This window comes from Euleptes europaea, chromosome 8, assembly GCF_029931775.1.
Source record: "Euleptes europaea isolate rEulEur1 chromosome 8, rEulEur1.hap1, whole genome shotgun sequence".
Classification (NCBI taxonomy): Eukaryota; Metazoa; Chordata; class Lepidosauria; order Squamata; family Sphaerodactylidae; genus Euleptes; species Euleptes europaea.
Window position 1 is genome coordinate 10,167,000 of NC_079319.1, and position 25,345 is coordinate 10,192,344.

The following is a 25,345-nucleotide window of genomic DNA, read 5'->3' on the forward strand; positions in this document are numbered from 1 at the left end:
ATTTTCATACACAGTAACATGTGAGGTCTGGACCTGACAAGGATTCTTTCTTGTTCTCGGTCAAATAACACATTGTAAGCAATATACTTAAGTACAGTTAGAAACGATCCCAGGTGCGTTCAATGATTCTACAGAAAAGAAGTAGGGTTGCCAGCCTCCAGGTACTAGCTGGAGATCTCCTGCTATTACAGCTGATCTCCAGCCGACGGAGACCAGTTCACCTGGAGAACATGGCTGCTTTGGCAATTGGACTCTATGGCATTGAAGTCCCTCCCCTCCCCAAACCCCGCCCTCCTCAGGCTCCGCCCCCAAAACCTCCCGCTAGTGGCTCAGAGGGACCTGGCAACCCTATTGTGAAGGCAGAAGGAAAAGAAGAATTCCATGGGGATTAAAAACTGCTGTGATTCCTGTCTGCATGCATGTTTGTGTCCCCTCCCCGATCACTAATAAAGGAAAATATCCCAACCACAAAGGCCAGGGATAAAATAATAATTGCTTATTAGAAGGGGGGGGGGGTTGTCTTCCTATTTTTCCATTCCTTTCTATCCCTTTTTTTTAAATAAAATGTGTGCATTAGCCATCCGGAATAGCACAGAAGAATTTCTTACCGAGTGGCATTTTCCAAAGCCCTGGAGAATGAGGCATAATCGTCAGATGAGTGCTGGAGAGAATAAAACCAGGAGGCCGCATCCTGAACCATGAGATTGGCGTCCTCTCCACCCAAGGAATTCTGGAGAGCTTGGTAGAAGGCTGTTTTGCTGTCAGCACGGCCTTGGCTTTCTTCAAATCGCTATTTGGAGGGGAGGAGAAAAACGAATATTTAGAAGAAAGAAACCCAGAGCACAAACTCAAAAGACCACCCCGCTATCTTTCTAGGTTTTGCGAATTCTAAATGTGCATTGGACAAAGTGCCGGAGGGCTGAATGGTAGGGGGAAATAATCACATTGAATTTTTTGCATTTCTCTACTGATGCCCAGAACATTCACTAAAGCGTATTTCAAAGAAAACTGATGCCAATATATTGCAACTGGTATTGAGATGCAGTACACCAGGGGTCAGAAACCTTTTTGAGCCTGCGGGCACTTTTGGAATTCCCATACAAGATTGTGGGTGCAGCCTAGGGTTGCCAACCTCCCGGTGGTGGCTGGAGATCTCCTGCTATTACAACAGATCTCCGGCCGATAGAGATCAGTTTGCCTGGAGAAAATGGCTGCTTTGGCCATTGGACTCTATGGCATTGAAGTCCCTCTTCTCCAAACCCCGCCCTCCTCAGGTTCCGCCCCCAAAATCTCCAGGTATTTCCCAACCCAGAGGTGGCAAACCTAGAGCAGCCACAAAATGGCTGCCACAATTTGGCTGCCGCAGAAAGAGGAGCTAGCTAAAAAATGGCTGCTACAGAAGGAGGAGCCAGCCACAAAATGGTGGCTGCAGCTTGCCGTCAATCATAGTTTTATGCCGATCAAACCTCCAAAGGCCAATCAGAAGCGTCACTGGGAAGAAGCCCCACTTGGCCATGCCTACTTTCTAACAACACTTGGTGGGCACCAGGAAAGGGGTCAGCTGGTGTCATGGTGCCCATGGGCACTGCATTGGGGATTCCTGCAGTTCACCATGCTTCTATTCAGCACCAGGCTAGCTCCATCATGAGGTCCAGAGACTCAAAACAGAAGATTACACAGAAGATTACACATTAGCAGACCTGGGCATTGGGATAGAGAGAGAGAGTCAAATCCTGGCTCCCACAGAAGGTTGACCACTCCAGGTTGAAAAATACCTGGAGATTTGGGGGAGGAGCCTGGGGAGGGTTTGGGGAAGGGAGGGGGGGAGGAAAAACAGCAGGGCATAATGCCAAAGAGTCCACCCCCCAAAGCAGCCTTTCTCTCCACGGGAACTGATCTCTATAGTCTGGAGATCCCCTGTAATTCCAGAAGATCTCCAGGCCCCACCTGGTGCCACCTCAAGTGGTTGTGTGGATGTAGGGTTGCCAGGTCCCTCTTCGCCATCGGAGGGAGATTTTTTGGGGTGGAGCCTGAGGAAGGTGGAGTTTGGGGAGGGGAGGGACTTCAATGCCATAGACTCCAATTGCCAAAGCAGCCATTTTCTCCAGGCGAACTGATCTCTATCGGCTGGAGATCAGTTGTAATAGCAGGAGATCTCCAGCTAGTACCTGCAGGTTAACGGCTGAACCTAACTAACAGCACGTGGGCTCAGAATCTAAACACAATAATCACAATGCAAAGAAGTAATAATTGCAAAAACCATTAATACATGACGACCAACTGCCGATAGAAAAACAAATATATTAAAAAGGCATTCAAGGCATGCCAATTTTAAATGAGAAAACAAGTGTATAAGTAGGCATAAATTCTGCCTGCTGCAGGTAAACAAAAACAAGTGGGGAAACAAACAGATAGTACAAAGGCATTCAGCACATGCCACCATACATAACCCCCATAAGCTACACAGTACCAAAAAGAACTAAAGACCCCGCCAAAGCGGAACAGTATCAACAATACTGTGTGGCTTCCTAGAGGCCCCTGGTTGGCCACTGTGTGAACCGACTGCTGGACTTGATGGGCCTTGGTCTGATCCATAAGAACATAAGAAAGGCCCTGCTGGATCAGACCAAGGCCCATCAAGTCCAGCAGTCTGTTCACACAGTGGCCAACCAGGTGCCTCTAGGAAGCCACAAACAAGACGAGGGCAGCAGCAGCATCCTGCCTGTGTTCCACCGCACCCAAAATAATAGGCATGCTCCTCTGATACTAGAGAGAATAGGTATGCAGCATGACTAGTATCCATTCTAACTAACAGCCATGAATACCCCTCTCCTCCATGAATATGTCCACTCCCCTGTTAAAGCCCTCCAAGCTGGCAGCCATCACCACATCCTGGGGCAGGGAGTTCCACAATTTAACTATGCGTTGTGTGAAAAAATACTTCCTTTTATCTGTTTTGAATCTCTCACCCTCCAGCTTTGGCAGATGACCCCGTGTTCTAGTATTATGGGAGAGGGAGAAAAACCTCTCCCTGTCCACTCTCTCCAAGCCATTGGACTCTATGGCATTGAGGTCCCTCTCCTCTACAAACCCTACCCTTCTCAGGCTCTGCTCCAAAAACCTTCCGCCAGTGGTGAAGAGGGACCTGGCACCCCGAAGTGGCATTCCTTACACTGTATGAGTTCTTTTACATGTGTTGCATCTGGTTTGCATCAGAAGAACTTGAATATATTTCCACAACTCAGTACAGGACGCCAAATTGGGAGAGGGGGGTGGAATCTACACATGGAATAACAGTGATGGCTTTTACAAAATCCATAGGAATTACAAAAGAGATGGAAAACGAAAGGGATTGAATCATATAGGCTGGTGTTAAACCAAAGCAAGGGACTCATTAAATGAATCCTTCCGCTCCCTATGACAATATCGGGAGAGAAGTGATCAAGGGTGAAGATGCTCACAGCCTTTTGAAAGGGATGCTGCCCATTCTCTTGGCAAACTGCTTGTCAAGGGAGGGGGAGAGATTGCCTTACATTTGAAGCTGGCAACCCCCAAGAGACTGGGAGGGTGACTCACCCAAACAGCCTCCTGTGACATCATTGTGATTCAAGATGCTTTAAGATCTGCTCAAAACTCTATGGTTTTGGGTGAATCCTAGAGTGTCCCATGATGCAGTGACATCACTTCCAGTTACACAGCTGGAATTGACATTATTACACCGAGGAACAGCGGTCTGGCCCCCACATTTTCCCTCCGCCACTGACTGCAGCAAAGGCAGGAATGGGGCGTGGGAGCAGGAGTGACTTACTGTAAATGGGCTTCCATGTTAGAGCGAGGATTCAAACCCAGTTCTCCCAGGTCCTAGCCTGACACTCCCACCACTATGAAACACTGTCTCTCAATCCCACAAACAGATAATCCCAGATGTTTTGCTCTTTTGATCTTTTTTTTTTAAATAAGGTAACAAGTCAACTGATACACATATGTGCAGTGCTTAGTTTCTTTCAGGCAGCCTGAAGTACGGTGGAAAAAGACAAGTCTGAACGACATTTGAACCAGTATTTGATTCTCTAACACACATCGCCATAATTTGGACTGCCAAGCCAAGAGGATGCCCCTCACACTTTGGCTGTCAGACCAATATTCACCTTCACCCAGAGAAAATAAGCGAGAGGCACAAGATCATGTGGGGAAAGCAGCAATTTCTGGAAACAGGTGGGGAGGAAATGAACTGGGACACCCAAATCCTGTAATAACATAGCTTACAATCTCAAAACCACAGTAGAAATGAACTCCCTGTGCCGGAGTAATTTGCGATCTCTCTTGTTCGCAGGTCAGTGGAAGACGGGAGAGGCTAGAAGATGTTCAAGAAGTGGTTTGCCCTTGACACTAGTGAGAGACACTCTTCATGCCCGCTGCTGCAGAAGCAGACAGTCATAAAGTGGGTGATAATTAACAGCAGGTCAGTATGTGGAACACCTAACAGAGAAGGCTGGGAATGAATACCGAGTCTTATCAAACCAGGATGCGGAGATGAAAAGGCCCAGGAATAAAAGCAGTAGTGGTGTGCTTTGTGGGGACGTCCAGAACTGTCTGGCTTCTGATGTTTGCACATTTGCAGACGATTCATTCTCGTTATCTCAATTGGAAAAGCATGGCTCCGCTCTCGGTCAAAGTGTGGCTGAAACCACAAAGCGATGCTGTCGATGTTTCAAAAGGCAAATCTGGAATCACAGGCTCAGAATGGATCCCATTAAATTTACTTCCTTCTCTCTCTCTCTCTCTCTCTCTCTCTCTCTCTCCGTATATGTATGTATGTATGTATGTATGTATGTATGTATGTATATATATGTAAGGGTTGAGACTCAAACTATAAATTAAAAACATGGCTGTAATGATAACCTGGTGGCCTTTCTAGAGCAGAAAAGGCAGGTCTAAGAGGAGGAGGAGGAGATGAAGAAGAAGAGTTGGTTTTTATATGTCAACTTTCTCTACCACTTAAGGAAGAATAAAACTGGCTTACAATCACCTTCCCTTCCCCTCCCCACAACAGACACCCTGTGAAATAGGTGGGGCTGAGAGAGCTCTAAAAGAACTATGACTAGGCCAAGGTCACCCAGCTGGCTTCATGTGTAGGAGTGGGGAAACCAACCCAGTTCACCAGATTAGTGTCTGCTGCTCATGTGGAGGAGTGGGGAATCAAACCTGGTTCTCCAGGTCAGAGTCCACCATTCCAAACCACTGTTCTTAACCACTACACCATGCTGGGGGGGGGCAGTGACAGAGAAGAGAGAAGCTGAAGGGAGAGGCAAAAGGTAAAAGTAGTCTCCTGTGCAAGCACTGGGTCATTACTGACCCATGGGGGGACGTCACATCCCGACGTTTACTAGGCAGACTATGTTTTTACAGGGTGGTTTGCCATTGCCTTCCCCAGTCATCTACGCTTTACCCCCAGCAAGCTCAGTACTCATCATCATCATAGGCCTTTAATGGCATAACAATTATTACAAAAGCTCAGTACTCATTTTACCGACCTCGGAAGAATGGAAGGCCGAGTCAACCTTGAGCCGGCTACCTGAAACTGACTTCCTTCGGGATCGAACTCAGGTCGTGAGCAGAGCTTTGACTGCAGTACTACAGCTTACCACTCTCTGCCATGGGGCTCTTAGAAGGTATGACTGGACTCAAATCTAGCTGTGCATAAGACAGCATTCTGAGAGCCAGAGGTTGACTGCCAAAAATGAAAACTATGAACACGCACATGAAGCTGCCTTATACTGAATCAGACCATCAGTCCATCAAGGACAGTATTGTCTACTCAGACTGGCAGCATCTCTCCAGTGTCTTTCACATCACCTACTGCCTGGTCCTTGTTAACTGGAGACACCAGGAATTGAATCTGGGACTTTATGCATGCCAAGCAGAGACTCTTCCATTGGGCCAGAGCACCTCCCCAAATCCAGGAACACAAGTACAGAAATAAGTTGCTACTGGACATGGCTTTATTCTAACTGTAAGGGCAGAACTACCCATGATGCTCTTTGTTGAGATGGCTGCTACTAATGGAAGTTTGGTGTTGTTCTTCCCCATCCTGTAATATTTACCCTGACCTGGATGGCCCAGGCTAGCCTGATCTCGTCAGATCTTGGAAGCTAAGCAGACCCAGCCCTAGTTCGTACTTGGATAGGAAACGACCAAGGAATACCAGGGTTGCTATGCAGAGGAAAGCAATGGCAAACCACCTCGGTTAGTCTCTTGCCTTGAAAACTCCATAAGGGGTCACCATTAAGTCGGCATCGACTTGATGGCACTTTACACGCACAAGAACAGAACTACCCATGATGCTCTTTGTTGAGATGGCTGCTATTCATGGAAGTTTGGTGTTGTTCTTTCCCCTTCTGTAATATTTAGTCCATCTTACTCATGTGGTTTGCCGCAAGCAGCAACCTGTAATGTGAAGCGCAGGAGAGGGTCAGAGAATAACGGGAAAAGAACATGTGGTTGACCAACGTATAGTTAGCCTGAAGAGGAGAAGACTGACAGGTGATATGATAACCACCTTCAAGTACATGAAGGGCTGTCATATAGAGGATGGTGCTGAGTTGTTTTCCGTGGCTCCAGAAGGTTGGACCAGAACCAAAGGGTTGAAATTAAATCAAAAGAGTTTCAGTCTAGACATTATGAAGAACTTTCTAACAGTTAGAGCGGTTCCTCAGTGGAACAGGCTTCCTCAGGAGGTGGTAAACTCTCCTTCCCTGGAGGTTTTTAAGCAGAGGCTAAATGGCCATCTGTCAGCAGTGCAGATTCTATGACCTTAGGCAGATGATGAGAAGGAGGGTATCTTGGCCATCTTCTGGGAGTGGAGTAGGGGTCACTTTGGGTGTGGAGGGAGGTAGTTGTGAATTTCCTGCATTGTGCAAGGGGTTGGACTAGATGACCCTGGTGGTCCCAACTCTATGATTCTATAACTGTGCTTTTCAATCACAAGTACCTTAATTGCCTTTGCTCGGCTGATCAGCCCATCTTGTTGAGAGCTTCCAATGAGCAGATCCAACTTTATGGCTTGAGAGCGTTGCAAGGCTGATGTTAGAGGTTCTTGAAGGTAGAAGTCATCGACCACTGGGCTCCAGTAGTTAAAGGGCCCGCTTACAGCAAGTCGCTACAAGGGAAACAGATAGTTGAGGTTGGAAGAAGAAGAGTTGATTTTTATATGCTGACATTACCACTTAAGGAAGACTCAAACTGGCTTACAATCATCTTCCCTTCCCCTCCCTACAACAGACACCCTGTGAGGTAGGTAGGGCTGAGAGAGCTCTAAGAGCTGTGACTAGCCCAAGGTCACCCAGCTGGCTTCATGTGTAGGAGTGGGGAAACCAACCCGGTTCACCAGATTAGCCTATGCCACTCATGTGGAGGAGTAGGGAATCAAACCTGGCTCTCCAGATCAGAGTCCACCACTGCAAACCACCGTTAAGAACATAAGAAAGGCCCTGATGGATCACACAAAGGCCCATCAAGTCCAGCAGTCTGTTCACACAGTGGCCAACCAGGTGCCTCTAGGAAGCCCACAAACAAGATGACTGCAGCAGCAGCATCCTGCCCGTGTTCCACAGCACCTAATATAATAGGCATGCTCCTCTGATACTAGAGAGATAGGTATGCAGTGTGACTAGTATCCATTTTAACTAATAGCCATCAATACCCCTCTCCTCCATGAATACATCCACTCCCCTCTTAAAGCCTTCCAAGTTGGCAGCCATCACCACATTTGGGGCAGGGAGTTCCACAATTTAACTATGTGTTGTGTGAAAAAAATACTTCCTTTTATGTGTTTTGAATCTGTCACCCTCCAGCTTCAACAGATGACCTCGCGTTCTAGTATTATGGCCAGCATGGAATTTGCCTTTTTTACAGCAGCTGCACACTGGGTTGACATCTTCATTGAGCTATCCACTACCACCCCAAGATCCCTTTCTTGGTCTGTCGCTGCCAGCACAGATCCCATCAGTGTATATGTGAAGTTGGGATTCTTTGCCCCAATATGCATCACTTTACACTTGCTCACATTGAATCTCATTTGCCATTTTAATGCCCATTCTTCCAGTATGCAGAGATCCTTCTGGAGCTCTTCACAGTCCGATTTTGTTTTAACCACCCTAAATAATTTGGTGTCATCTGCAAACTTGGCTACTTTACTGTTTAACCCCAACTCCAGGTCACTGATGAACAGGTTGAAAAGCACCGGTCCCAACAGGGACCCCACTGCTCACATCCCGCCGTTCTTAACCACTACACCACACTGGCTCTCAATACGCTGGTAGCCATGTTGGTCTGTAGTAGAAGAGCTAGATTCAAGTCCAGTAGCACCTTAGAGAGCAACAAGATTTTCAGGGTATAAGCTTTCAAGCGTCAACACTCCCTTCATCAGATACATTTGACACTTGAAACTTATACCCAAAAAATCTTGTTGGTCTCTAAGGAGCTACTGGACTCGAATCTAGCTGATCCACCCTCCAGAAACTGTAAAGATAAAACTTTTATGAAAACTCAGATTCATTGAAGAAGTGTATTTTAAAAGTATTTTAAACAGAAGATGTTATTTCAAATTTACCAAATTTGTAAATTGAATGAACAAGCAAATTCCCATCGTATGTCATGGATGTTATTCAGTTTCAGGGCTTGGGAGGAGGCAATACATGTGGCAATATAGAATTTTCCATTAAAAAAAGGGTTGAAAGCTGTCCTACTTTTTAAAGCAGTGCCTGGGAAAATATATGCCTGTTGGTTAACTCTTCCACACATGGCTTCCTAAAGCTCCCCCTCCCCTCCCCTCGGTGTATTTTGATCTCAGTGAATCATAGAGTTGGAAGGAGCTATAGAGGCCATCTAGTCCAACCCCCTGCTCAATGTAGGATCAGCCTAGAGCATCCCTGACAAGTGATTGTCCAGCCTCTGCTTAAATACTGCCAGTGAGGGGGAGCTCACCACCTCCCTAGGGAGCTGATTCCACTGTCAAACAACTCTTACAGTAAAAAGATTTTTACTAATATCCAGCCGGTACCTTTCTGCCCGCAATTTAAACCCATTATTGTGAGTCCTATCCTCTGCTGCCGACAGGAACAGCTCCCTGCCCTCCTCTAAGTGACAGCCCTTCAAATACTTAAAGAGAGCAATCATGCTCCCCCTCAATCTTCTCCAGACTAAACATTCCCAACTCCCTCAGCCTTTCCTCATAGGGCTTGGTCTCCAGGATTGAAGTCATAGCTTAGCCAAAAGTATTTGGTTATGTAGAGCAGAGTGACATCATCCCATCCATTGGTTTTAAGAGGAAACTAGATTAACAGAGGATAGGTCCATCAGTGGCTACAAGCCATAGTGACTAAAGGGAACCTCCTCATTCAAAGGCAGTAAACCTCTGAACACTAGAACTAGGAGGCAACGTTAGGGGAAGACGTTGGCCTCTATGCCTTGTTGGCCAGTCTAGTCCACATGGACTAGAGATCCAACGTGGTGTAGTGATTAAGAGCGTCGGACTCTAATCTGGAGAACTGGGTTTGATTACCCACTCCTCCACATGAAGCCTGCTGGGTGACCTTGGGCCAGTCACAGTTCTCTCTGAACTCTCTCAGCCCCCCCTACCTCGCAAGGCATCTGTTGTGGGGGAGAGGAAGGGAAGGCGATTGTAAGCCTCTTTGAGACTCCTTAGAGGTAGAGAAAAGCGGGGTATAAAAACCAACTCTTCTTCTTCTAGATGGATCACTGGTCAGATCCAGCAGGACTCTTATGCTTTAATGTTCACCTTAAAGATTAAAACTCCATATATGGGCACATTTAACACCAGTGCACAGTCAATGTTTTCCAACTAACTAAATCCCACGCACCCGTCATGCATGTTATGCATGCATGAAGCCACCTTCTACTGAATTAGACCCTTGATCCATCAAGGTCAGTATTGTCTATTGAGGCTGGCAGCGGCTCTCCAGGGTCTCAGGTTGAGGTGTTTCACATCACCTACTATTAATGCCAGGGATTGAGCTTGGGACCTTCTGCCTGCCAAGTAGATGCTCTACCGCTGAGCCACGGCACCTCTTCCACATGCTTACCCATTTGAATTATGTGATCTTAACAAGAAATGTGCCCACCCTGGTTTGCGCATCGTTGAGTGCTTTGGCAGGCAGCTGGCGGAGGCAGGAGACGCTTTCTTCGCTGTTGACTGAAGGGCAGCCAAATTCGGCGGCCAGATTGGCAGCTTGCTCCCGTGCTTTTTCCTTGCTGATTACTGATGCTGGAGAGAAAGCAGAACCTCCCTGAAAAAAGAAAAAGAGAAAGCAGATGTCCGATCAAGATGGCTGTGGATCCATGTGCTTCCCTGATGCATGGTATTTTTCTTTTAAAAAACAAAGATATTAAAATTCTGAAAAGAAATAAAAATCAAGCAATAATGTACACCATTGGAAACAAGTGATGGGGAACACCAAAACGCTAAGTATTATGCCCAACACTGAATCATTTTTATTTTGTTTTATTAAAAAAAAAATCCCACCCTTCTGCCCATGTGTTTTGAGTCTAATTCTAGGTAATCAATAGGCCTACAATTGAGGACAGCCATGGGTACCATCTTTACTGACCTCCCTACCTTTTCCCTAGGGTTGTCAGGTCCCTCTTGGCAATTGGCGGGAGGTTTTGGGGGCAGAGCCTGAGGAGGGTGGGGTTTGAGGAGGGAAGGGACTTCAATGCCATAGAGTCCAATTGCCAAAGCAGCCATTTTCTCCAGGGGAACTGATCTCTATCAGCTGGAGATCAGTTGTAATAGCAGGAGATCTCCAGCTAGTACCTGGAGGTTGGCAATCCTACTTTTCCCCCTCCCATAATGTTATACTGGTATGGATCTGGAGGGGTGGCTGCCTGCAATTCTCAGCCAGCACGCTGAGAATTGGGGTGCCATCTCTGTTTCTGATTGTTCAATTTTTAATGATTTTATGCCATCGTTTTTATATTGATTGTTGTCTTTACGAACGATTGTATGGTTTTAGATGTTTGGTTTTTTTCCAAATGTTTTATTAAGTTTTTCAAAATTAACAAACAAACAAATACATACACAATCATTCACACAGTTTATACTCCTTCGGGGAGTCTATTTCATCTTACATCTCTAATCTCATAACTTGAATTTAAATTCCACACTTTGTATAAAAAAATTCCTTCTATACATTGTAACAAATTATAAAATAAAATAAAAAACAAAAAAAATCTAAGCACTGATCTTAATATCTAACCATCTACCCTTTCCATTTGGCATAATCAAAATAACATTTCCATTTCTTTTGAAATTCTTGAATCATCTTATCTTTAATCAAACTGGTCAATCTTGCCATCACCGCAAATTCATCCATCTTTTGGCGCCATTTATCCAAATCTAGAATTTCATCCTGTTTCCAGAAAGCTGCAAATACCAATCTTGCCACCGTCGTTAAGTATCCGAATAATTCTGCATGATTTACATCCAGATTGTCTGGTAGGTTTCCCAACAACATAGTCTCTGGGTTTAATGGAAATTTAAGTCCCAAAATTTTCTGGATTTCTTGATGAATTTGTATCCAAAATTTCTTGGTCTTCCCACACGTCCACCACAGGTGGAAATATGTCCCATCTTGGGATTGTATGGTTTTAGATGTTGTTGCCCACCCTGAGCCAGCTGTGGCCGGAGAGGGCGGGTTAGAAATGTGAAAATAAACCAAAAAATGAAGAAGGAGCACCCATTGCTTTTCAGAATAAAAACCAGCGAGACGGTGGTGACATCACACTGTACTCATATTTTCCATGGAGATGAACTCCGCATAATGGAACTAAGGACTTAATGATTCAGCTCTTGGAATGACTTTGCTTTCCTCGGGCTCATAATCTGACGCCTTTTCTAAACCCTGATGTGCTTGCGGGCTCCCAATCTCATGGTTTCTGAATCCCCATGACAGCTCGCCTTCAGAGACACACTTCACACCTTCCTTTCCTGTGTCTAGGACCTCTGTTTTGCAAAGAGTTTCTCTGGAAGGAGTGGCATCAGAGTGCCTGCTCAGTCAGCCTGGTGCTGCTATCTAACCGCAAGAGACTTTTTAACATTACATGAAGACAATAGAGGATAACCAGATAGCATCTGAGCTAGAATAGGGAAAAAACAGGTTTGCAAATGACTCATCCTAACTTCAGAACACTGGTTTAACATGCAAAATTGTTGAAGCTTTTTTTTTTTTTAAAAAAAGCAAGCTCGATTACCAGAAAAGCAAATAATATGGCCGGCAACGTGACCCACTGACTTTGCCTGAAAATTATCTGTTGCATTGCTTATGCCATTACGATGCTTAGCTTGCAGAACTGTCCAAGATTCATAGCAAAGCCACATTTTCTGCAGTTCGGCCCCAAAAGAAAGGGAAAAGAAAGGCTATTTTTACATAACTATATCTTAACGCAATCGATGTGAAATGCCAAAAAGTCTCTGGCTTATTCCTCAAATAGTTTCCTTCTAAGGTAGACACCCTTGCTCTGCCTGTCTTCCAATATACCAAACATCAGTAGCCCTTTTCACACTTTACAGGGAATGCATCTTCAACCTGCATGGAACTGCGTACACCTGTCTGTATTCAACTCAATTTATTTATTACGGTCATTGACCAGCAAAGCAAACATTCAAAAAATTAATATTAATTAAAAAAAGTAAAATCTGGCAATATATCTGTTCATAAGATATCCAAAAGAGTTAAGATTTTATTAAAAGGTATAAAAATATTACAATGTCTGTATGTAAAAACATCAGTTGGAATAAAATGTTGACAATAAAATTAAATATTTACATTAATAGTACCAATTGAGTTACACATTCCATTTCCTTTATCAGAGGCCAAGTACTTCTGAGCTTAATACTTAGTCTTGCATACTTGGCAACTTTATGGGTTGTCTCACTATTCCTGTCTGAAAGTATTATCTTTATTTGTATGGATCTTTGGCAAGTTGGAAGACCAGCCAAAATGGGTAGTATCAGTTCTTGCCGAATTTGATTGTAAATCCTGCAATCAAATATCACGTGTTCTATAGTTTCTACACTACCATCCTGGCAAATGCACACACATTCACCTGTCTGTATGAATGAGCCAGTACAGGTTCACTTTAGAGATGAAACCGGGAACTAGTACCTGGATGAATGTGGAGTTAAGAATATAAGAACGTAAGAAAAGCCCTGCTGGATGAGACCAAGGCCCATCAAGTCCAGCAGTCTGTTCACACAGTGGCCAACCAGGTGCCTCTAGGAAGCCCCCAAAAGAAGGCAACTGCAGCAGCACCCAAAAGAAGGCAACTGCCTGTGTTCCACAACACCTAGTATAACAGGCATGCTCCTCTGATCATGGAGTTCAAATCCCATGTTGAATGTAGCATGACAGTTACTCAGCACCTTATAATTACTCAAAGAAAAATTAAGTGTACTCTGTACACGGACTGTACATGCGTTCATTGTAACTTGTGAACAGGGCTTGTGACACAGCTCCTTAATTTATTTTTCTCCCTAGCAAGGAGATCAATGGGAGAAACAATGCACATTGTCATGAATGAGAGGAGCACACATGTCTCTTTTTTCAACTGAGCTGCCTATTCTTGCTTTTTTTCCCCATCACATAAAATCCTTGTTAATTATATTTTTATTGCATAATATTAATAAGAACAAAGGCTAAAAGACAAAAGGAACGGAGATTTCTACAAATGAAATAGAAGGACTCATGCCAAGGACTCTTTTAGAGATAACATAGTAAACATATAATGGGAAACATATCATTACTTGGATAGCATTAAAACATTCAATAGTAAATACAAGAATAAACATTATGTGATAAGATAAGCAATTAAATTATATCAAACATCAGATTGATTCATAGGGTCGCCATGAGTCGGAAATGACTTGATGGCACTTAACACACACACACAGTCAGTTTATTAACCACAATATATCCTAACCATGGTCTTGTGTGAGATACAAAGGTGGACATGCTGGCTTATTCCTTGATTTCATCCTCGCCACAAAGCATGTGCTGGGATACTGGCCAGGCCACTGCAGGGAAGGCAAGGTAACCCACAAAGGCACTTGAACAAGCATTCTTCAAGGCAAATTAGGATTTGAATGTCTACAAGGCAAATCCTGGTTGCACCAGTTAAAATAAATGGATGAAATGAGCCTCTGTCCAAATGTGACGGAGAAAATCAAACTAGCTTACAATCGACTTTCCTTCACCTTCCCACAACAGGCACCATTTGATATAGGTGGGGCTGAGAGAGTTCAGAGAGAACTGTGACTAGCCCAAGGTCACCCAGCTGGCTTCATGTGTAGGAGTGGGGAAACCAACCCAGTTCACCAGATTAGAGTCTGCCGCTCATGTGGAGGAGCGGGGAATCAAACCCAATTCTCCAGATTAGAGTCCGCCACTCTTAACCACTATGCCACGCTGGCTATAGTAACTCTGTTCTCTGTAATAATTAGTTATCTATTGTATTGATGAGAAAACAAGACTCACTGGAAATGCCAGTAACGTGAGGAAAAGTTGCAGGTAGTAGGAAAAAAGGAAGATCCAACGTGAGATGGATTGACTCACGGCCTTCAGTTTGAAAGACCTGAGCCAAGGCTGTTAGTGACAGGATGTTTTGGAGGTCATTAATTTATAGAGTCACCATAAGCGACTTGATGGCATGTAACACAACATGGTAATTATTTCAAAGTGTGGACCCTGGTTAATTAATAAGAACAACAATAAGAAGAGTTGGATTTTATATGCCGACCTTCTCTCCCACTTAAGGAAGAATCAAACCGGCTGACAATCACCTTCCCTTCCCCTCCCCACAACAGACACCCTGGGAGGTAGGTGCGGCTGAGACAGCTCTAAGAGAGCTGTGACTAGCCCAAGGTCACCCAGCAGGCTTCATGTGTAGGAGTGAGGAAACCAACCCAGTTCACCAGATTAGCATCTGCCACTCGTATGGAGGAGCGGGGAATCAAACCCGGTTCTCCAGATCAGAGTCCACCGCTCCAAACCACCATTCTTAACCACTACACATATTTTGTGCAGCAGTTGTAAACCTAAGGATGGTGTTCAGTGGAACAAAGGCTGAGCCGAGTCTGACCTAATTGGAAATACAATGATCCCACTTCCTTTTCGCTTCCATTTGGAGTACTGACCACCACGCAAGCACAATGGGCTGGTTTCCAAGTCCCCTTCTGGGGATTCATCGAAGTCTGCGCTTCCCTAAATGGCAGCCAATATACGGACAGTATATTTTTTGGATTATGGCTGTAATTGCTTTACGGATATAATTAGATGATTGTCCAGACACTGAGTCAGTCCTGTCCGACTGCCAGATGTAAAAAACTCCCACTTGGCCATTGATGACAAAAATGTGCCCTTGAACTGGCTTCTTCACGAGAAAACTATGCGAGGAATCTGGAAACAAATCAGAGCTATGCAAGATTCTGGAGCATTAAAGTCAGTGGAAAAGTCAGGCCTGGTGGAAAATATCACGGAAGGAGATGGTGGAGCGGCCATTTAAGCGTCAGTCCAAAGCAGCCAAAAGCTGGGGTTGCCAACCTCCAGCACAGTACAAAATGGTTCTCAAACTTACTTGGATAAACGATTAAGGACTGTGGTTTATACTGTTATGTATAGCTTACTGAAGTTTAGAGCCAGCATTGTGTAGTGGTTAAGAGCAGTGGTTTGGAGCGGATTTGGGGTGGTTTTGGGGCGGAGCCTTAGGGCAGGGTTTGAGGAGGGGAGGGACTTCAGCGCCATAGAGTCCAATTGCCAAAGTGGCCATTTTCTCCAGGGGAACGGATCTCTATCGGCTCCAGCTAGTACCTGGAAGTTAATATAAATATCCTAAAGCCCTACGTGGCTGCCTGTAAAAATTATTACATGCTTTAAGCCCTGCGTGGCTATATTTTGGTTCTACTGCGAACGTGTGAAGTCACACGCTCAAGTTACAGTTTACATTGTTTTTCCCTAGGGGTTTGCTGCTAAATTTAAATATAGGATTAACACAATTCATTGCTTATCGTGGCATTATTACACCTTTCCGTGTAAGTTTAATATCAAAGAAAAAACATATGAGCCTCGTGTTACTGTTTCTCATAGTCTATACTATTTTAGCATAGGTTACAGTTCCCTCAAATTACCTGGAAGTTGGCAACTATATCAGTATTATCTACTCAGACTAGCTGCAGCTCTCCAGGGTCTCAGGCCGAGGTCTTTCTCATCACCTTCTTGCCTGGTCCTTTTTACTGGAGATGCCGAGGATTGAACCTGGGACTTTCTGTATGCCAAAGAGATACCCTACCTCTATGCCGCAGTTGCCCCCAATCACTTCCACAATGAGCGCTTTTTAAAAATAACTTTGTACCCAAGAAAGTTTGTGTTCTGCCTTGAAATCAGATTGTATTCGCAAAGGATGTGTAGCGAAATGCTTATTAATAACAAACAAGCGTGAGTAGCTTTTTTTTTTCCCTAGTGACATCACACATCGATTTCCTGCCAATATTTTTTTCCTCCTTGTGATGACTTCAAGATCAGCCAAGTGAGAACAGACGTCGGCGCTTTCCGGAAATAAAAATAACACAACTGTTGATGCCCCGGGGTTGAGTAAGCCTCAAACGGCACGTGAGGTTAATCACATGCCATGGATTATTTTAATTTTTTTTTTTTTGCCAGCTGTATTCTTATTTTATCAAAAAGCCGCTGTCCGGACTGCAGTCTCCAGGGGAGGCCCACACATGCATGGGGAAAGGAGTGCCTCTTCACCATTTCTTCTGCCAGGTTTCCACTTATAAATTCCCCCTTGAAGGTTACTTTTGGCTCTGAAGAGGAAAAGAAACAAGTACACGCATATTTTCCTCCACAGTGACCAAAGAAATCGGGGGGTCATATAATCGTAGAGTTGGAAGGGACCACCAGGATCATCTACTGAAACCCCCTGCACAGTGCAGGAAATTCACAACGACCTCACATGAACACATGAAGCTGCCTTATACTGAATCAGACCCTTTGGTCCATCTAAGTCAGTATTGTCTGCTCAGACCGGCAGTGGCTCTCCAGGGTCTCAGGCAGCGGTCTTTCACATCACCTACTATCTGGTCCTTTCAACTGGAGATGCCAGGGATTGAACCTGGGACATGCTGCACACCAAGCGGATGCTCTGCCACTGAACCACAGCCCTTCCTTACACCTCCCCCACACACACCTCCAGTGAACCCTACTCCATGCCCAGAAGATGGCAAAAAAAACCTCCAAGATCATTTTGGAACTGGAAAGTGGAGGGAGAAGAGAGTGTTCAGATGCCTCTCCTCTTCTGCCATTCTCCCATTAGAGAATGCAAGCATGGTGGATGCCTTTTCTTTATTGCCATCAAGTCATCAAGCTGACTTATGATGACCCCTCAAGGGGTTTTCAAGGCAAGAGTCGTTCAGAGTTGGTTCGCCATGGCCTGCCTCTGTAACATGACCCTGGCATTCCTTGGAGGCCCCCCATCCAAATAACAGCCAGGGTCAGGGCTGAGAGTGTGTGGCTGGCCCAAGGTCACTCAGCAAGCTTCTATGGAGAGAGTGGGGATTCAAACCTGGGTTTCCCAGGTCCTAGTCTGAAAAAATGCCAGGTGAAAAATTAATTGTGGTTAACCTCAAAGAGCGTCCATCTAAGCCAAGGATCTTCTCTCCAGCTGTGGCCAGCTAGATGCTGGCAGGATGTCCACAGGCCAAGCGTCAAGATGAGAACCGTTCCCCTTCTGCTAATCCTTCTCCCCCACATTGATTTGTTGTCTCTGAACACCTATAACTGATTGACAGGAGAGGGGCCGTGGCTCAGTGGTAGAGCATCTGCTTGGCTGCACCCCCAGAATCTCCAGGTATTCCCCAACCCAGAGCTGGCAATCCTAATACTCATGATTATGAAATTATGTGCATACGCACTGGAGAGAAGGAGCTTCTATACCCTATGCATATACTGAACTTTTAGAGCAACGAGGATAGGAATGAAACCCTGAAGAATGACAAGGTTAGCAACATTAAGCCTTTTCCCAGTGTATCTCCTTCTCAAGGACCAACCCTAGTTACCAACCACCTTGGTGGGGTCTGGAGTTAGGGTTGCCAACCTCCAGGTGCCAGCTGGAGATCTCCTGCTATTACAACTGATTTCCAGCCGATAGAGATCAGTTCACCTGGAGAAAATGGCCGCTTTCGCAATTGGTCTCTATGGCATTGAAGTCCCTCCCCAAACCCTGCCTTCTTCACGCTCCGCCCCCAAAACCTCCCGCCGGTGGTGAAGAGGGACCTGGCAACCCTACCTGGAGTTCTCCCAAAATTACAACTGATCTCAAGACTGCAGAGACGAGTTCCCCTGGAGCAAATGGCAGCTTCGAAGGGCGGACCCTGCGGCTTCACATCCCTGCTGAGCTCCTTCCCCTCCTCAAGCTCCACCCTCCCCAAGCACCACCCCAAAATCTTCAGGAATTCTACAGGCCGGGGTTGGCAACCCTGTTATGAGCTCCAGGCAGTCTCTGAACTGACATCATGACCTTGGGTTGCCAACATCCAGGTACTAGCTGGAGATCTCCTGCTATTACAACCGATCCCCAGCTGATAGAAGAAGGAGAAGAAGAAGAAGAGTTGTTTTTTAAAGGTTCACTTTCTCTATAATTTAAGGGAGACTCAAACAGGCTTACAATCACCTTCCCTTCCCCTCCCCACAACCGACACCCTGTGAGGTAGGTGGGGCTGAGAGAGCTGTAACAGAGGTGTAACTTGCCCAAAGTCAACAGAAGAAGAAGACGAAGAAGATGAAGACGAAGACAAAGAAGAAGGAGGAGGAGGAGGAGGAGAAGAGTGGGGAAACAAATCCAGTTCACCAAATTAGCACCCACCAGTCATGTGGAGGAGTGGGGAATCAAACCCGGTTCTCCAGACCACTGCTCCAGTTCACCTGGAGAAAATGGCTGCGTTGGCCATTGGACTTTATGGCATTGAAGTCCCTCCCCAAACCCCGCCCTCCTCAGGCTCTGCCCCCCAAAAATCTCCAGGTATTTCCCAACCTGGAGCTAGCTACCCTATCATGGCCACATGCTGTCCTGAGCACTTTAGAGGACCAGGTGAGAAACAAAAATGAAGAATGCATAAATAAGAAGAGGTTTCTGCAGGAAAAAGCCATCAAGTACAAAGGGTTGTTCAGAAAGGAAAATCCCTCGTATGGCTTTTTTGATAGCCGTATCTACGGCTTGCACACTCACTAGAAGAAGTCTGACATGAAAAAATGCCCCCAAGATCCTCCTCGCAACCCAGCGAGTCAGTAGCAACAGGAACCTGGTCTTATGCAAGTACATCAAGCCCTTCCTTATTTCTCACAGAGGAAGTATGTGTGGTTTTGTTTAGCAAGCGTTGTTCTACATGATAGGCTGAACTTCCCAAAAGCCTCATTCGGCCAGCTGCATCCGAAACCTGCTTTCTCTCCAGCAGTTCGCACAGCGCGCAAACTGGATCCCACTGGGGAAAGGGGTCCCGCTAGGCTTAGCGTCTGAAGTGAAGGTAAGCGTTGCTCTCCTACATCTCGGGCAGAGGGATTCCCTCGCTTTCCCCAAATCTCTTGCTCAGTAAAAGGAAACGGTGAAGCGTTTGGCCGGAGAAATGACATTGGGGCTTCAGTACACGAGGCTCCTACGTTTCACCAGGGACCTACCTAAGGCCAAACTGGATTTGGCCTCATTGGTTTGGTGGTGGAAAGGGCCCTCAAGTCATAGCCAACTTATGGCGACCCCGTAGGGTTTTCAAGGCAAGAGACTTTTAGAGATGGTTTGCCATTGCATGCCTCTGTGTCGCAAACCTGGTGGTTTCCCATCCAAGTACTAACCAGGGCCGGCTCTGCTTAGCTTCCAAGATCTGATGAACGGGCTACTAGCCTGGGCCGTTCAGGTCAGGGTGGTGACTCCGTAAGGCTTTCAAGGCAAGAGACGTTCAGAGGTGGTCTGCCATTGCCTTCCTCTGAAGAGCGACCCTGGGCATCCTTGGTGGTCTCCCATCCAAAAACTAAACAGGGCCAGTGCTGCTAAGCTTCCAAGACCTGATGAGATTGGGCTGGGCTGGGCCATCCCAGTGAGGTTTACGTATGTTTAAAAGACAAGTTGTGTCAGGGGGCTTCAGTGTAATCCTGGCTGCCAACTGACCACCAGGGCAATTCCCCCTATTCCAGAGCTCTCCTAGAAAGCTCAAAGGTGGTTGGTACAAATGATTCTTCCATCAAATGCTCTTCAGCATTTCCCACAAAACCATCATTGGACTTCAGTTTAATTCAAGAGCATATTGCAGTTAAATATACTAAAAGCATCGTCTTAATTGTATTGGGGTGTTTTTGCTTCTTGGAAATTAACTTTTTCTGTGTGCGAGAGGGAGAGCACTGAACATATCGACTCGTTTTTTGGAATAAAAAAAATTAAGAAATCCTTTGGAGAGCATGTAATAAAAAGAGTTCCCGTTCACAAAATGCTTGACATGTCTCGACAAGCCACAGACAGGACACCTGAGAAGTTCTCCGAGCAAATTTGCTTCGATCTCTTCATGTCAAAAATAGTTTCTTGTTCTCTCTAGAGATGCTTCTTCTTCCCCTCACTTCCCTGCCCCTCCTTTTTTTCGCAAGTGTCCTTTTCAGGCCTTTCCCTTATCTACGTTAAAATATTATTTTGACCACACAGTATGGCATTTTAAAAAAACTGTCCTGTGCAGAAAGAAAGCCACAATGAGTTGCTCATTTCAAAGGAGGGCAGGCCAAGGATGTCTTGCAGAAGCTTTGCTGAATCGGGCCAGCCTTACGATGCAGATGTTTTCAAAGCATGTGGATAAAGATACCTGTAATTCTTTGGCCTCTCATTTTGGGTCATAGAACATCACTCACAGTCTAGGGCTGCCATTCCCAAGATAGGTCTGGAGATCTCCCAGAATTATAACTGATCTCCAGGCTACAGACAAAATAGCTGCTTTGGATGGTGAAGTCTATGGATGAGGTCCCCCCCTCCCCTCCCCAGGTTCCACCCCCCAAATCTCCAGGAAATTCAAGGTCCCAAAAAACAACAACCCAAAACTATTGTGTAGTCAGTAATATGATCTATGAAGAACACCATGGACTGGTGTATTAGATGCTGGAAGAAGGCCTTTGGAAACCTAAGGGGCTAGAGCCTTGATTTAGGCAAGCGAAAACATTCATTTAAGTAATCGATATCAATTGTTTTCCATCCCCTCCACCTGCTTTTCTGTGTATGGAAAAAGCACACTAAACATATGGCCCCAATGCTAAAATTTGTCAGATGATAAATGTTATTGATTGATGCATCAGTCTTTTCCCCCCAAGGAGCTCAGAGAGACATACTTGGGGTTATCCTGCTTTATCCTCACTAATGGCCCTATGAAGTAGGTTTATTGCTGTGCCATGGGAGGAAAACAGAGCAATCGGCACCATTTATTAGACTATCTGTATTTTTAAATCTGGAAACAAGGCTTTGAAATCTGTAGGCGTTGTTTCTACACAATGGCCTCCGCCTCCGCCCCTTGCGTAATGGCCAAGGGCTGAATGAAACGAAACTGGTTCACCCAACAGCTTCACTTTTCTCAAAAAGCATCGGGGGGGGGGGGGGATCCTGATTTGGACAACAATGGAGGGGGGTGAAGGGGAATTAACCCTTCTCTCTCCCCCTAGGAGAAATCAGCATACCTGAACAACTTTCATCTATTTTTGGGGAAAGAAACAGGCTCCCAGAGAAACAGCAGAGGGGGGAGAAGGATTAACTCTCCTCCACCGCTATAGACCATCTCAAATTGCCCCTCCTTCCTTGGCTACATTTAAAAAAAAAGACTTCATAAAACTAATTGTGGATTCCCCACATATCGTCTACTTAAACTCTAAAAGTCAGCTGAGGAAGACAGCAGCTATCTGCTTTCCTGCGAGAAACGGTGTCAAGTACAGCAAGATTTGAGTCCAGTAGCACCTTAAAAGACCAGCAGGACTTTTGAGGGATAAGCTGTCAAAAGTCAAAGCTGTCTGACAAAGAGAGCATTGAATCGTGAAAGCTGACAGCCCAAAAATCTTGTTGGTCTCTTAAGTGCTAATGGACTCGGATCTAGCTCTTCTCCTGCAGATAGGGTTGCCAGGTCCCTCTTTGCCACCAGTTTTTGGGGTGGAGCCTGAGAAGGGCAGAGTTTGGGGAGGGGAGGGACTCCAATGCCATTGAGTCCAATTGCCAAAGTGGCCACTTTCTCCAGGTGAACTGATTTCTAGCGGCTGGAGATCAGTTGTAATAGCAAGAGATCTCCAAGTAGTACCTGGAGGTTGGCAACCTTAACTGCAGACCAACATGGCTACCCTCTGAAACAGTGTAAAGTATGTGGATAGGAACCTTCCTTCCCTATCTTGTATGCTTTTATCCCTCTCTTTATTCAGAGTCGCATACATGGGTTGGATCCTGCCAATCATTTCCATCAGTGGAAATGCCTTCCTTTGCCTATCCCCCACCCCCAGCCTTCTGATTCCCCCAAAACAGGACTCAAGGAACAGTGTAAGGGGTGAATCGGAGGTCTGCGGAGGAATTTGCAAGAACGCCTTCCCTTTCCATCAGTAGAAAAGATTGGCAAGATCGGAACCATGATCTTTCCTTCTCTGTTTTATCCTTACCGACAACCCTGGGAAGCTGAAAGGGAGTGACTGGCCTGTGGTCACTCAGTAAGCTTCACGGCAGAGGAAAATTTGAACCCAGATATAGCCCAACCGCACTAGCTTGCTCTTTCTGGAAGCCACTGGTTCTTGTCTTGTCTACCCTGCTTTTTGTGTTAGTTTTCGGTGTCTTCTAGGGAAGAAAAGGGAAAGCAGATTCGGGAAAGATTCTGGCAGCAGGGCTGATTTGGGGAAGAAGAAGCTAGCAGGTGTATACTTCAGGCGAAGGGTTATGAACACAGGTGCAACATTTTATCATATGGGGTGGACATGTAAGAAAGCAAGAAAATACTGGATAATGATGCATGATGAAATGCAAAAGATATAAAAACTTTGTGCTGGATCCAAAAAGAATGTTATTAAATACCTTGCCAAGCAACATCTCAAAACTACATAGTGAGCTATTCGAGTATATGGCACCAGCAAAATATGCAGCAAAATGGAAAGCAGAGAAATATCCAGATCTGACCGAAGTTAACAGAATATACAACTGTGGCAAAACTAACCTTTTATGCGTAATAGATCAACTTCAGAATTTCAGGAAAAATTGAATGATTTTTTTCAGTTATATAGTTACAAATTAAGAACAGAATTAAATCAAAATAAAATAAGAATGGTTTAAGTTTTTAAAATAAGTATACTATCAGATATGAAGGCCCATAAAGATATATTGAGAATCTAAAGCAGCGTAATTCAAAGAAGTTAATTATTAAAATGTAATAAAAAGTAAGCTCCATATAAACTGTAACAGCACGATAGTTCATGTTTAAATGTTTATATTTTTGTTTGTGCATAGAAATAAAATCTTTAATAAGAAAAAGGGAAGGGTTAGGGATGTTGTTGTCCCATTGAGACACAGGTCTTTTATGCATGGCTTTTCCACTTGTCGTCACCCTTCCGACGACTTCAGGTCTCTGTTTGGATTTTGCACGCCGTTTCCAACTGTCAGAGGTCGCCTCGCTCTCCCCCTGCGTTTCCCCCACATTTTGCCTGTGTTTTGAGGGATCTATTTTATCTCGAATTTGAAAACGGGCAAAACGCGGGGAAACACAGGGGGGGAGAGCGAGGTGACCTCTGACGGTCAAAAACCAGCACGCGTAATCAAAACAAAGACCCGGAGTCATCGGAGGGATGGCGGTGAGTGAAACAGCCATGAACAAAAGACCACAAAATTAAAGGCACAGTGTTGCTAACAAGACTGTGGCTTAGGAGCTTAGCTTCCCTGGGCTGTAGGGTTGTCAACTCTGGGTTGGGAAATTCCTAGAGAATCTAGAATCATAGAGTCATAGAGTTGGAAGGGACCACCAGGGTAATCTAGTCCAACCCCCTGCACAATGCAGGAAATTTACCACTACCCTCCCCCCACACCCCGAGTGACCCCCACTACATGCCCAGAATATAACCAAGATGCATTCCCTCTCATCATCTGCTTAAGGTTATAGCCTGTGGAGGGCAGGGCTTCGGGACCTTAGTGGGGCACAGTGCCACAGGGTCCACCCTCCAAAGCAGCCATTTTCTCCAGGGGAACTGATTTCTTTCATCTGGAGATCCATTGTAATTCCAGGAGAATTCCAAGCACCACCTGGACACTGGCAACCCTACTGAGACACCTTGCTCCAAACCAGGTGTGGAAACCTACTTGGAACTGTGGCTTTCAGTACTCATTGAGAAACAGACTATAGTTTGCACAAACCATCATCTGTCCAATTCACACATCATTGCAAGCCAGGATTGCCAACCTCCCAAGTATGCCAGCCTCCAGGCGGGCCCTGGGAATCCCCTGGAATTACAGCTCATCTCCAGACTGCATAGATCAGCTCCCCCGGAGAAAATTGATGCTCTGGATGGTGGACTCTATGGCGTTTTGCCCCACTGAGGTCCCTGTCCTCCCCAGGATCTACCCCCAGATCGCAGCCTGGATCTGGCAACAGTACCCTCCCATCCCCCACCGGAGGCCAGAGGGGTACTGGGCAACCCTAAAGCCCCAGATGGGTCCTGGAGATCTCCTGGAATAACAACTGAGATCCAGGAGGAAATGGCTGCTTTAGAAGGTGGAGTCTATGGCAATATACCTGCTGAGGTCCATCCCTTCCCCAAGCACCACCATCCCTAGGCTCCACCCCCCAAATCTCCAGGTATTTCCCAACCTGGGGTTGGCAAGCTGTGCAGAGACAAGGAAAGATGGGAGGAGACTGAACAGGGTTGCCAGGTGGTGGCTGGAGATCGCCTGCTATTAAAACTGATCTCCAGGCAACAGAGATCAGTTCACCTGGAGAAAATGGCCGCTTTGGAAGGTAGACTCTATGGCATTATAGCCCAGTGAAGTCCCTCCCCGAACCCTGCCCTCCCCTGGCTCTACCCCCAAATCTCCAGGTATTTCCCAACCTGGATCTGGCAACCCTAGGACTGAATCACGTGTGGAGGAAGGGGAGGGAAAGTAGAGAGCACATGAGCCGGAAGGAAGGCCCCAATGGACAAGCCAGGGTTTGCGTCAGAACCATGTCCCCGGAGGCCAGAGGTTGTTGTTCGTGTATTTATATACATTCAAGATTTGACTGCCACTTCCTATTATTCTGAGGCAG

General features: G+C 45.6%; 1 protein-coding gene across 1 annotated transcript in view; it reads right to left on the reverse strand.

Moving 5' to 3' along the window:
- The window catches only part of TG (thyroglobulin), a 167,260-nt gene that overhangs the window by 21,105 nt on the left and 120,810 nt on the right, over positions 1–25,345 (reverse strand). The window contains exons 43-45 of the mRNA XM_056854657.1: positions 10,143–10,307; positions 6,992–7,159; positions 609–790 (exon numbers count right to left, since the gene is read on the reverse strand). Of these exons, the coding sequence (XP_056710635.1) occupies positions 609–790; positions 6,992–7,159; positions 10,143–10,307 (515 nt within the window). The remainder of the gene's footprint in view (positions 1–608; positions 791–6,991; positions 7,160–10,142; positions 10,308–25,345) is intronic.